The 14458-nt window shown below is 37.7% G+C and overlaps 1 protein-coding gene across 1 annotated transcript; it reads left to right on the forward strand.

The window, feature by feature from the left end:
• Positions 1 to 282: 282 nt before the first annotated feature.
• LOC145786126 (polypeptide N-acetylgalactosaminyltransferase 1-like) lies at positions 283 to 13990 on the forward strand. Its single transcript, XM_082597777.1, has 10 exons — positions 283 to 437; positions 818 to 984; positions 2978 to 3185; positions 8917 to 9087; positions 10176 to 10293; positions 10845 to 11025; positions 11512 to 11651; positions 12574 to 12672; positions 13304 to 13438; positions 13793 to 13990. The coding sequence occupies exons 1-10, from the start codon at positions 304 to 306 to the stop codon at positions 13940 to 13942; spliced, it is 1503 nt and encodes a 500-aa protein (XP_082453903.1). The 5' UTR covers positions 283 to 303; the 3' UTR covers positions 13943 to 13990.
• The last annotated feature ends 468 nt before the right edge of the window (positions 13991 to 14458 follow it).

Below are 14458 nucleotides of genomic sequence, written 5' to 3' on the forward strand. Positions count from 1 at the left end.
TACAAAGTGTTAAACCAACAATTCTTAATCACTCTGTTGTACCAGCCATGAAGTCATATAGTTTATACTAACAAGTAGCTGCATCAGCTTGTGCATTTTGAGTACAGTGTCCCGCTGCTGTTACAAATAAAACATCCAAGGACATCGTTTCGATGGAGTGGTGTTGTTAAAGGGCCGCCTGGTAGTAAGGAAACATCAACCCGAAACAAACTTTAACATTATATAAATCTTAAGTGTGGTGTATCATTGCAGGAATACTCATTCTTGTTGCATTTTTTCTCTGTTTCAGAAGGCCCTGGTGAAATGGGAAAACCTGTCATAATCCCCAAAAAGGAAAAAAAGAAACAAGACGAAATGTTTAAAATCAATCAGTTCAATTTAATGGCATCAGAGATGATATCTTTGAACAGAAGTCTACCGGACGTGAGAATGAAGGGGTAGGTGTATGTGTGATTGGTATTTTTGTAACATAACAGTCATGATTGGTTAGTATTAGGTATGTGCTTTTAAAATTTAGATTTTTCTTGATATTGCTGTTTAATGGTTAAAATGCTCAATTTACTCATAGGCAAAAAGAGGAAAAAAATTGTTACTAAAATGAAAAGTGGACTGGCAAATTTCTTTCTATTGCTGTAAAATTAATCAGTTAGATTTAGGGTTGAAATGCAAAAAAAACGAGAGCTTTGCTGTGTTTTTGCACCTGCAGTATTTTTTGTTGATTTTTTCTCACACCCGTCACGATTTCTCGTCTACCGCATGACGTGGTCTGCAACGTTTGTGCCCAATTTTAAATTAAATGTATTTTTTCATATTGTAGATGCAAAAACAAGAAATACAACGAAGACCTACCTACCACGTCAGTTATAATAATCTTCCACAACGAGGCTTGGTCGACATTGCTGCGGACTGTGCACAGCGTCATCAACAGGTCGCCACGTCATTTGCTTGAAGAAATTATTCTTGTTGATGACGCAAGTGAAAGAGGTGTGTGCTGTGTCTGTCTTATCACCAACGGTTATGGCAGTTACAAATGTTTAAGATCCTATGCCTATGGCATGATACCGTATTAACTATCTTGCGCAGAATGTGTTATTAAGCAATTCTGGCATTAAAAACTTGAAATATTTTAAATCAATGCTTACCAACTGTTTGTGTAACAACTTATGAGTGGGGATAACACTGAATTTCGGATGGTGATTCTACTACAAACCATTACCTGTGACTCGAAAGATGCGTTGGCTTTTGCGTTTGTAAGCAGCCAAGGTGTAGATGAACCTATCTGCCTAATTTCAGTGTTTACTTTTTTTGATACTTCTCTACCATAAACGCTAAGTTTGGAAATGTTTGTGGGCGTGTTAAATCCATGACGTCACGAAAGATAACTTTGTTTTTTGTTCGACTTTAACCATCCCAAACTTAACTTTTTCTTTAACAATTAAACGTAAAGGAACCTTAGAATCAACTTTATTGCAGGCATCAAGTTATCACGACCCCAACACATAATTTATGAGTTGCTTTCATTTTAGTTACGTGGTTGAAAAATAGTTGTGTCGTGTGTTTATTTGTGCCTCGCCGCTTAATCAGAAAGAATCACCATGGTGGTTTGTTACTGTGTTTTTTATTTACCTGTACTAGTGTACTTGTTGTACGAGGGCGGCGGCGGCAGAGTGACTTTGTTGACCCTGTGGTATTTTGCCGCCATCCCAGTACCAGCACCACACTCAGCGTCGCATGATAATGATAATTAATCGGTTCATTTCCTTGTATTATTCGCTACTGCACCGAAGAAGTGAACGATTCAGATTCAGAGTCTAGCCGAAAAAGGAATAGCTGTCCACATGAGAAGGACTCCTTGCAGCAGAACGGTCTGTGCGGAATGAATGAACTGTTTATATGGTTGGAGTCTTACCACTTTTAAGCATGTGTAAACAGGGTTGAGAAAAACCCGGGTTTTTTTAAAAAAGCCCAACCCGCCCGGGTTTTTTTAAAAAAACCCGGGTTTTTTTGGGTTTTATTGGTTTTTTTTTAAAAAAGATGCAAAAAAAGGTAGATTCATGCTTATTTCACCTCAAAACTACTTTTTACGAGTGAAGTGCCTTTCACTCACAGTACATGCTTGCATAACTCAATAAAATAATGCACTAGGGCTGTTGTTGCTTGAATGTTGCATCATCCATTAGTTTCAAGATCAAGTTGGATGTTGCATCATCCACTGATTTCTATACCAAGTTGATGCTACTGTGGTAGAAATCACATTATTGCATCATTTGTTTAGATTTGAAGGCAAGGAGCATTTATGCCATCATGTTTAAATATTTTTTATCATTTATATATTATATATAGTAATCGATGAGCAATTGAGCGATTGCGTGGCCAATTAGGCAAATGCTCTGAAACAGCCATGCGTTAGAATCCAGAATCTGTAATTGGTAAATAGCCTCCTAAATTGCATTTCACATCATATATAGCCTACAGACTACAGTAGAGTAGTACTTTCACCAATTTAACTATAAGGCCTTCTTGCATAAATGAGTTTTAGTGTAGTATACACAAAGTGACATTACTTGATTTTTGTGTACTGTGCAATATCCACTGCGTTTTCAGTTTATTCTTGGAAATTACTTCACAATCACATCCTTAAGTCCTAATTTAAAGTTTGTTGTAAGTGCCTTGTAGTGTTTTTGTAAATTTTTTTAATTTTCCAATAAAAACTGGACAAATATGATGCTCTGGGTTTTTTTATGGGTTTTTTTGGTTTTTTTTAAGTGGGTTTTATTAAAAAAAACCACCCGGGTTTTTTTGGGTCCGGTAAAATACCAACAACCCTGTGTGTAAACTGTGTATGGTTGTTGGGTGTGGTGGTAACGTGTTGTAAAGACCGCCTGTTGGACTTCGCTAGTATACATTCCACATCAGAATAATACTAATAATAAGATTACAAAAGACGAAACACTTTTTAAACCACAAGTCTTTGCAGACTTTCTGGGCAAAAAGTTGGAGGAATACGTGAGGAAGCTTTCTGTCCATGTTCGCATTGTCCGAATGGAGAAACGATCCGGCCTGATACGCGCTCGGTTGCGTGGAGCGGAATTGTCCACCGGTAAAGTGATTACATTTCTTGACTCCCACTGTGAGTGCAATGAAGGGTGGCTGGAACCTCTTCTGCACGAAATTTCCATGGACAAGTTAGTTTAGTTTTATTTCTTAAGAGTTAATTTAGCATGAAATTATGAGAAGAAATATTGTATAAAATATGGCGCATGGTATAATTAAAAAATCCAACACTTTATTGAAACAATTTGTATCGCCTCTAACAAATTTAATTGAAGTGTTGATCGATGAGATTACACAATTCGCTCTAAACTGCTCGGAAACTTTTTTCAGTTTTCTTTTTGACTTTATGCTGAGTTTTTTCTCTTCATTTCTGTCTGTTTCTTTTGTTCTTCGAAGGCGGTAGTCCTTCCTTTGTAACTTTTCTTTCAAACCCAGCCCTCAATATTATGCTGCAATCAATAGAATTGGAATCTCGATATTGGGGATTTTATTCATATTTTTAATAAAATTAGGAGTACTATCTTTGAAGGTAGCTTTGAGAGGCACGGCAGGTGGCTGTCACCAGGGCCTACGAGAGGGTGGTACGGAGGGTACGGCGTACCCTTGAGGGCCCAGGCCTGTGGTTGTTGGGGGGCCCGAAATTGTGATTTTATAGTTTACACGAAAAAATGTTTGGTTAAAATCATCCTAAACGACTAAGTTCAAGCATAAATGTTGTTATTCATTAGTCCTTGGGGGCCCGTAATGTAGCAAAAGGGCCCGGAAAGAAATTAAGTGTCTAAAGTGGTGACTTAATGCCTTATGTGCAAACATGTTCTGTTAAATGCACCCTCAATTAAATCACAAAAGTTGGTTATTCTCCTGTCCTGTGGGGAGGGGGGGGGGGTGTAGTGTAGCAAAAGCAGGGTTGAGAAAAACCCGGGATTTTTTTTAAAATCCCAAACCGCTAGTTTTTTTTAATGCCCGGGTGTTTTTGGGCTTTTTTGAGTTTTTTAAAAACTATTTGAAAAAGGGGGCAAACTTGGTTTTGAATCTTTATTTTCGGGCTGCCAAAGCCTGATAGGCTATTCCTGGTTGTTTCGCATACTTGTAGAGGCTCTTGAAGCAAGGCCGGTTACGGAGATTGGCAGAGTGAAATTTCCGATTGTTGAAGTCTTGTTACCTGGGAATTATTACATCCATTAGGTCCCACTGAATGGAGAGCAGTCCTTAGAACGCGTTGCTCAAGCGCACATCCCGAAAGTCGAACCAGCACCGTTTGATCTTGAAGCTTCTTCGTTCACGAAGTCACGCGCTAACCAAGTGAGCTATCGGGGCGACTTAAACCTTACATTATGTCATTATTCAGATGCATGGGATAGAATTTAATCTAGGGTAGGCCAATGCCATTCTCTGTTGTTACAAACTTGTATTTTATGATGCTCAGTCTTATCTTATCTGGCAGCAGGGCAAGGTAGGCCGGTACCCGGTCATTTGGTCGACAGGACGTTAGGTCGACAGAACGATTTATTTTAGGGTTAGTTAACTAACCTTAACCCTAACCCAAATGTCCTGTCGACCAAATGTCTTGTCGACCAAATGTCTTGTCGACCAAACGACTGGCTACGGGGTAGGCCTGTATCATATGAGGGAAATGACATGTTTATCCTCTTTCATATTCAGTATTATTGTGCATAGCCTATTAAAATTAAAGAATAGTTTCATTGCAGATTGATACTATTATTGCGCACAAATGTCCAATTCTGCAGTAAAATGTTGTATGGTGTGCAATACGCCTAAGCAAACACCACACGTTTTGCCCAAGACAAAAGGGACCGGAGTGAGAGGGGGGCCCGGAATGACTCTTCGTACCCCTAGTGAAAATTTCTCTCAGAGGCCCTGGCTGTCACTAGCCCTCATGTGATACGAGACAGCTTAAGAGTCTTCCAGTCATGGTTCTCGTGTGATCGCTTTGCTTTATGTCGATCGATGCAAATTATTTTGGTTTTGCATTTTTGGCTATTAATTATAGAAATGATGTATATAGTTGGAAGAAGGAAAAGTCATTTTACAATGATGTAGTTTTTTTTCACATTAAACATTGACATTCTCAGACAAGGTGTCAAATTTCCTTGTACCATGTACCAGATTTGCAAATGGTTTAAAAAATTAAAAATGTAATGGTTTTTTTTTGCACAATAACAAATCCTAACGAATTAAAGATAGACTGCTGCAAGCACGAAAGAAAACCATGTAACCAAAGATGTGTTATATCACGGAATGGCCCGTTTCGGTGAGTCCGATCCCTATTCGGTGATTTTTTCATTTTTTTTTAAATTATCGGGTACCGTAGCTTAATTATCATTGCCGTTTTAGGGTTAGAGGTTAGGAACTCACCGAATCGGACTCACCGAATAGTTATATCAGATTTTTTGTTTCAGTTTTTTCTTTTAATTAAAAATCGTAGCAACAAAAGTTGCAAATTGCAGAGATCACGTATCTAAACACTTGTCATTCGACTATACGGGATTGGCAATGTTCCAGTTCAGTCAATGTGGAACTTTATGCTTGGTATCAACCACAATTTTTAAACGAACCCCTGCGTTAGTTAGTGCACGGTTTTACGTCCTTTTTTCCCGTATTGCAAGGGTTGGACGTCAGTAAATTTCGATCCGACTTGATGGCGGCTTTCTGCGTACTCTTATTTTAAACATTGACCGCCACAAGGTTCCCCTTTTGGAGGTCGCTCCGCACGTTATTGCACCACCTCTTCTTTGGTCGTCGACGTGGATTACGCCTTTCTACTTTCATCGACTGAACCTTCTTAGGCCAGGAGTCCTCTCTCATTCATTGTACGTGGCCATACCAACGGAGTCTCTTCCACCGTATGACCTCTTCCGCTTGGTGGATACCAAGCCTTCTTTTCAATTCTTCACTTGATGCTCTGTCTGCCAGTCGCTTTGAGCATATCCACCTCACCATAGCGTTGTCATTATGGCTCAAACCCTTGATGTCCTAGTCCTCTGCAGTTACTGGCGACGTCTCACTGGCATAAAGCATTACGCTTCTGACTAGAGATGTAAATGCAAAAAAAACGAACCGTTTTTTTTAAAAAAAAACGTGTTTTTTTTCAAAAAAAACTTGAGCCAAAAAAAACACTCGTTTTTTGGTTTTTTTGTTTTTTTTCATATTTTTCTGAAAAAGTTGCAATTTTTTTGCAATTTACAGCTTAGTTTCATTATAGTGCTCTTGAAAAACATTAAATTACTAAAAATAGTTTTATTGGTGTGCTGAAATTCCTAAATGTTTGTGTTTGGCAGCATATGTTCTTGCATAGTCCTATGAGGACCTATGTTGTTTCGCTTTCTTCTTCATTCTCTGGCATGTTTGTGGCAGTAAGACCTGACAAACATTGAATTAATGAAATTTGATACATGACATAATGTAGATGAGTTAATTTCTTTTTCCTTTAATGGAAGTTAGCCTATGATGTTAGTATACTGTGGTACTGGTTATTCTTGTACACACTCAATGGGTTGACGAAATTTTGACAAAACAAGGTGGCAGTATTCAGTACACACATTTACCTTGTTTGTGGACGTGGTAATTTACTAATGCAAGCTATTGCCAATACTTGTTTAAACATGTTTTGTAACTGATAGCTTGCCAACGATGTATATGCTTTATAAATGTTGAAACAGAAGTATTCTTTTCGTGTGTTGTAAGATCTTGGATTGGACACTTCGTCATTGATGCTTCTTGCAGATTATTTGGGACATATAATGCAAGAGACCTTATCACTGATATTTTTAGCTGTCAAAAGTTAGTGCATTTGTCAGAAAAGGTTTAGGTTAATGTTCCTTTCAAATGCCCACCACCCATGTTGACTATTGCTAGTAACTACCATTCTACCAACCTTGAATGAAAAAATTTTTCCTTTAAAGTGGAGTTTTTCAGCACTGCTCAGTGTTCACATAGTGAATAAATGCTTTATAATGCTTTTCCTGACAAGAATAAAGTTTTACCCATATTCCCACAATGCAGGATAAAGATACAAAACAAACATCAAAGATGAAAACTTATTTTATTTGAGAACTAGGCCTACTGTTTTTTGAGATAAAAAGAAATTGACCTCTTGTCGTTACGCACCAATAAAACCATGATGCAAACTTTAATTTTTTTTATTGGGCAGAGGAAAGATTGACGAAAAGTTAGGCAAAAACAAAAAAAGTGCTAAAGTCTCAAAGTTCTGCAAACTAGTTCAAATTGGAAGGATTAAGTGCAACCAATAACCATACTTCTTTTAAACATGTCTATGACAGCACAATGGTGTGATTAAGGGAAAACAAACATGACTATGACGTCACAAAGGATTATTGAATCTCTTCAGGGAAAATAAAAAAACATCAAAACGTTTCCATCTTTCACTACATTTAAATGTGATTTGGGCTAAAAGTTGGGACTTTAGCACTACACTGCTTTTGCCAAACTTGTCATCAATCTTTCTTCTACCCAATTATTTTTTTTTAATTTACGCACCATGGTTTTATTGGTGCGTAACGACAAGAGGTTAATTTCTTTTTAGCTCAAAAAGTAGTAGCCAAAACTTGTTTTAATATTCATAAACAGATAGCCCACCCCATAAAACATGGGGGTAGAGCTAAAACTTATGTAAATATGTTGAGCGGTTCTTGAGATATGGCCGTTTTTCTATTGCTCCTTATCTATAAAGCCACTTAGTGGCTAAGGTTATTTCACTTATAACTCGAGAACCGCTTGTGTAATTTTCATCACGTTTCCACCAAATGCACATCAACTGGAACAATCTCTTGACGTTGTACTGGTAATGGTGTGGTGTGCTGGTGAAAAGTGCCTTTGTGAAGTAGAGAAACAGGACCCTGACCACCTGGTCCTAACGTAACATGCCCATTAACCAAAATCCCAGGTGGCTTCGAAACTGTACACGAGTGTGGTACTGCATTTAACAACTGGCTGAACCAAATTACAGACAATACTTGAGATGTGCCAACCATAGGACACTGTGTTACTATTTGAGACGATGAGAAACCTTTATGGCTCGTGTGTTGAGACTTGAGAGACATATTGTCTCATTTGAAAGATGTTATACGAGTTATGAGACTATTTTTTTGTTGAAAGAGACGCTATTGCAATGAGTTTACCCTAATTGCTGCATATTGTGACATTTAATAAAAAAATAGGTAAAAAAAAACAAAAAAAACGAATAAAAAACAAAAAAAAACGATAAAAAACAAAAAAAAAGAGCTCGTTTTTTTTAAAAACAAAAAAAAACGTTTTTTTACATCTCTACTTCTGACACACACGTTGTATACAGTCATGTTCGTTAATCAGGAAGGGATACTGCTGCTTGCCAAAATGGGAAGGAGCTCTCGGAAATTCTTCCATGCGGACCTGATTTTAGCTGTGACAGCATCCCTACATCCACCTGACTGGCTAATCATATCGCCAAGATAGCAGAAGGCATTAACGCATTCATACCATGGTCTTCACCCAATTTCAATGCGTTATGGCATTTTCTTAAACAGGAGTCTATGTTTTTTTTTACAACAATGCGTTTTTTCTTGTATATACTTCGCTACTCCTACCTACATATAAATAATTACTGTAGAAGCAGAAATGGAAGTTTCGAGAACAGTCGCCAGAAACGATTATCTCCGAAACTGTAGTAGCCAAACTGTATATCAACACATCAAAGTAACGATACTACATCGCATATATCATTAAGAAATACATTGACCGTAAAATTACAGCACTTTTATGTTTGTTTTAAACTGTCTTATGTCAAGCATTATGTTCCTTACTTTTCTGTATACTGCATCAACCAATAGATTTACTGTATTTTAGGACAACAGTAGTTTGCCCTATTATCGATGTGATCAGCGACCAAACCTTTGAATATTTGGCTGGGTCGGATATGACGTATGGTGGCTTCAACTGGAAACTCACTTTTCGCTGGTATCCTGTTCCAAAGCGAGAAATGGATCGAAGACACGGAGATAGATCCATTCCAATCAGGTGAAGTTGTTTCACGGTCGTAGCTATGTATCGTTCTTAGTGTTCAATTGAGTCTAATCCGACAGAGAAAGTTCTTTCTGAAACGTTATTCTGCAGGTTTTTCTTTCAAATATATCAAAGTTTGAAATCACTGCCGTAAGAATTGATAACCAGTGCAGACAATTTCAAGTCTTCGCGAGCTGCGTTGTAGTTTGCAAATTACCTTATCTTTCAGATTCTTCCTAGTACAGTTGTCTTTTGAGTGTTCTGTCCAATATAACCAGTGCGACCGAATTATTAAATTTATTTGAACCCTTTTTCGGTCATCATAATCATGCAATATTGATTTGGCCTCCCCTAGCTAGGGTTGCAGATGTTTTCAATGCAGCGATTGTGTTTCCATCTTATGTCCATTTCATTTTGTTCATCGCGTCTTTCTCCTTCGCCCCTTCTTGCCGTGGTTTTTATTCTGGGCGTTTCTATAACCTTTCCATCTTTAAATACAATAAATTTCTGGTAAGATTTTATTTCTCCTTTAATACATGGCCATGCCATCGTACTCCATTTGCCCTTGCAAGTTGATTCATGATCCCATCTTTAACATACCAATCAAATCTTCAACTTTATTTATACCTCATTCATTACTCTCAGCATTGCTTTTTTCCGTTCTTCTCGGGATTGTAGTTTACTTGCTTTTGCGAAGGAATTTCACATGATCAATCAGAGTAACTTTTTCATTGTAAAAACCGAAAAAAATCAAAACCTCAACTTCGGCCAGAGTTACAGGGATCCCCAGCAAAGGAACGGCTTAGCACTTGAAAATCTTTAAGCAAATGTTACATCAACAGAATGAGATATCTCTGCCACCAAATTAGCAATGTAATGTACGTGCTGCTGTGCTGGATAAAATATTATGATTCGTCACAATGTTCTCGTGTTTTGTCTTCGAAAATAAATTTCTATGCTTCTGGTAAATGTAAAACGAAACATCATTTAAGTGTAAATGTTAATTGATGAAATGCATCTCAATAAAAAAAAGTTCTTAATTCACATGCATTGATTACTATTTTCTTTTCTTGCTCTAACTGATTTTCCACGACTTCCCACAGGACTCCAACTATGGCTGGAGGATTATTTTCCATCGATCGTGACTATTTCACTCATCTTGGAACGTACGATGCTGGTATGGACATCTGGGGAGGAGAAAATTTAGAATTATCTTTTAGAGTAAGCAAAAATACAAATAAGTGAAAACAATACATGCACCTTTTACTGTGCTGGTGATAAAGTGTTTAGACATGAGCCTATATCGCATTGACCGTTCCTAGTAGGCTACTTTAGTGCAAAACCTAACACGAAGGTCTGACGCATTTTGCTGCTTCATTAGAAAAAGATGCAGCAGAAACTATAAGTTACAACCTTTTGCATTTAAAAGTGTGGCAGAACAAACAACCGCGACTTTTGGTTGAGTGGTTGCTTTTGCATAATCTCGAGTCTTTCAAGGTGAAAAGTATATTTGCAAGTCAAAACCTGCCGCAACCACTGTAAATTCACTTGAAATCCCAAATATAAATCAGCCGGCAAAATGGACCGATGCAAGCCTTTAATCTTCCATCACTGATGTCAATACCAGTTTTGGCGGTTTACCAATATTAAATTTATGTTATGCTTAACTACTAACGAGGTATCAGCTGTTGATTGAAAGGTGAAAAGTTTAATGCTAAGTAACGACATTTTCTAAGCTAAACTGCTCCAAAGTAACGTTATTCAACGTTTAGATATGGCAATGCGGTGGCACATTGCTTATAGTGACTTGCTCACATGTTGGCCATGTATTTCGCAAATCCACTCCATACACCTTCCCAGGTGGTACCAGTCACGTTATCAACAAGAACAACAGACGGTTGGCAGAAGTCTGGATGGATTCCTACAAAACTTTCTTCTACGTCATATCTCCAAGTGAGTTTAGGCCACAATTTTTTTGCAAAACTTGTTGCAAAGTTTGCTGTGAGTGATTTTGACAGACAGTAAGACGGCTTAGTGCTTATTTGAACAACATATTGTGGTCTGTCTTTGTGTCGCCAGTCCATTATCGGCTTACTATATAGTATCATGTAGCCGTGTGCAATTTTGGTTGCCTAATGTAGTTGATAATTATCTCCATGTACCAAGGTATCCGTCTCTACTGAAGATCGTGTATTTTTGTAAGTATTAAAAATTAACATAAATATGTTAATTATATCTAATTACGTTATTCGGCTTTGTGTGCTCATGGTACAACAAGACAAACTTTCTACCAAATCTCTATCCGTTGAAGAGATTTCTGGATGATTTTACATCGATTGTGTTAATTAAATCTTCCACATAGTTTCATACTGAGCAATGGAACTCAAGCCTAATGCTTTAAGTTCTGATGCCAACCAAAACATTTGTTGTCATTTTCAGATGTGCGGAAGCAACCTTACGGAGACATATCTGAACGAGTGAAACTTCGCGAGACATTGCAGTGCAAGTCCTTCAAGTGGTATCTTGATAATATTTATCCTGACTCACAGATCCCTGGAAGTTACCAATCTCTTGGCGAGGTGAGTTTCGACTTATTTATAGTCATTATTTAATAGCATGAGAACTACTTGCTGCTGTGAATAAAGTTTGTTAAACATCAGGGTTGCTAGATGTTCTTTAATCCTAAAATTTAAATGCTATTTGTTAGTAACTGAACAGTAGACCAATGTATTCCTTTTAAAATTGCCCAAAATTTACAAAGCGTCAAAAATTATTTAAAAGCAAAGTTATCAGCTCAAGTACAAGGCGACATAAATCCTGCTCATCCACACAATGTGTATCTGAATTTGGGATAATGAGGACATACAATTTTAGTTAATTTTATGTATCATATACTATTAATCATTATAATAGTATTTTTAACAGAGCGACATTGGTATATTTTTAAGCTAGTGAAAAGCAGCAATTAAGCCGAAAAAACGTCTGGCAACTTTGTTGTTAAGCCCACTCACTCTTAATATGAAATTTTGCATTCCTTGCTTGTGGCAACGTCTGTCCATTAATCTGACATGTATAAATGGACACGCTGAGTCTCATACACGCAGAGATGTTGATCACCGATGTCTCGAAGGTCGCTGATGTAAACTAGACAATAGCGTTGGTCTTGATAAGAGCACCTTCTGCATGCTTTCTCCCTTGCTACTGGAAGGCGACATTCTTTGGCTTAGTCACACTGCCAGAGCAAGGGTGATAACAGTAGTTGATTCTAAAGATAACTTGCGGAGAAGAGTAGTTGTTCCAGGAAAATGCTGGCTTGTTCAAAGTAGTGTTAATTTATTTATCGATGCTACGCCTTATATATATGTGAAGTTGCCCAACTATTGTATACCAGTATGGATTTTTCCTTTTTTTAATCCATGATCTTTCCGAGTCGTTCGTTTTGTTTTGAAATCATTTCATCATCGCAAGCCTTAACAATTAAACACAATTTTTCATTCCCAGGTGCGGAATGAGCAATCGTCGAAATGCTTGGATACCATGGGGCGAAAAGCAAACAAGAAAGTTGGAATCTTTGGTTGTCACGGCATGGGTGGAAACCAGGTGCGTGTATTTTGTCTTTTCAACGTTATATTAAAGTTGACATGAATGTGCGATAGCACAGTCCAAGGTGAATTCAGACAGAACGTCTGTTCAAGAAATTTTGAGTACTCGACAGAGTGAGATGTGGACTGCTTTCTCATTTTCAGTCTTGTTTTCTGATGTGTCTATTCCGTCTTAAATTTACTATTTTGCCGTATCACTATCCAGCCTTACGCCTAGTAGTTAAAGATTTAGTTTAAATTGAGTTAGCGGAAGAGCAAGGAAGCCAATCTTCGTGACCACCTTCAGGCATGCCTTTTAGTGTTTTGCCAAAGGCACAGCCACATGCTCTTGAGCTGTGTCGAACCAGCGCCCTTTCGAGTGCCGTACCAAAGTTCTCACCACTCGGCTAGCAGCCGACATCAATTTCCTGATTGTGGGAAGAGCTTGCATTGTATGACAACAAAGTTGTTTTGTTCTAGTAGGTCATGGTTGTTTGTTAATGATCTTCACCGTTTGTTTTCCAACTTTTCTTATACACACACACACGTGACACACTCATACACACACAAGATTAACAGTTTTGTAATCAATTGTCACAATAAATATGAAATGCAAATATTCATGACGATGCTACACGTGGCTGCATCAGGTGTGGGCTTACACGGGGATGAAGGAACTACGCTCCGATGGAATGTGTCTGGATGTTGCAAGAAAAGGAGACACAGTGATGATGATTAAGTGCCATCAGTTGAAGGGAAATCAAGAATGGAATTATGATAACAAGGTTACGTTGAAACGAATGTTGTTTCGTATGACGCTATTTCATTACAAGTCTAAGCAGTTTTATTTAGCAAATCCGTGAGGACGTTGTTGCATTGGTGGGTTGTGAGGTATCCTCTTTGAAGCTTGGTTACTTGGAATTCTAATATATTAAGATGGTCTCTGGACTGAGTTGGGGCGTTGCATTTTGGACAGTTTAGTTGAGTTGCCATCATTTAAAATTATAGAAAGTATTATTTATTTAAATTTTATTGTAAAGTTTTGAATTTACACCAGAAAGTTTGTCATCGTACATTTCTGTCAATTGCACATGTGACAAGTGTACGACTACTAACACTTATTTCTTTGTTTATGACAGACGCACCTGTTGAAGCACGTCCCTACGAAACAGTGCTTAGACCTGCCTGCAGACGGTGACCCTGAAGAACCAGCAATGAAACAATGCGACGAGCATGATCCTACTCAAAGATGGGTTTTAAATACTGCGGATATTTCTAAGATGAGATAGTGGTCACGTGTGGCGTCGCTATCAACGTCACTGTTTGTCATTTTTTTATTTGTGGTACGTTGCAAAGTGTTAAATGCACGTAGGTGTACATAAAGGGCCACAAACACTTGTCTTGCATCATCATATTCTTTTTAAGCAGAAGAGAATCATCTTCAACGCATTATTGAAGGATAAGTGTTTCATTGTCTCGCCGCTTTTCATGGCTCTAGCGAAGGTTGTGTATTTTTATTTTTTTATAATAATCAATATCACAATTACTCAGTTACAGAAAATTCATATCATTTTGCGCTGCTTGTTTCACATTTATAGATAGTTTAAGTTGTGTGCAGAGCAATATGTGTGAAAATGCTACTGCCACTGTTTTGGTGCAATTAGATATATGTGGTGTTTTTGCAATGGTTCTTTTTACCTATGACGTTCTGTGTTGGTGTATGTTTTGTTTCGACGATCGGTGCAATCAAGTCAAAAAGTTTTTTTTTACCTTTGAAAGCCGCATTCTTTTCTAAGTATTTAAAG

This window comes from Aplidium turbinatum, chromosome 17, assembly GCF_918807975.1.
Source record: "Aplidium turbinatum chromosome 17, kaAplTurb1.1, whole genome shotgun sequence".
In the NCBI taxonomy this organism is placed as follows: domain Eukaryota; kingdom Metazoa; phylum Chordata; class Ascidiacea; order Aplousobranchia; family Polyclinidae; genus Aplidium; species Aplidium turbinatum.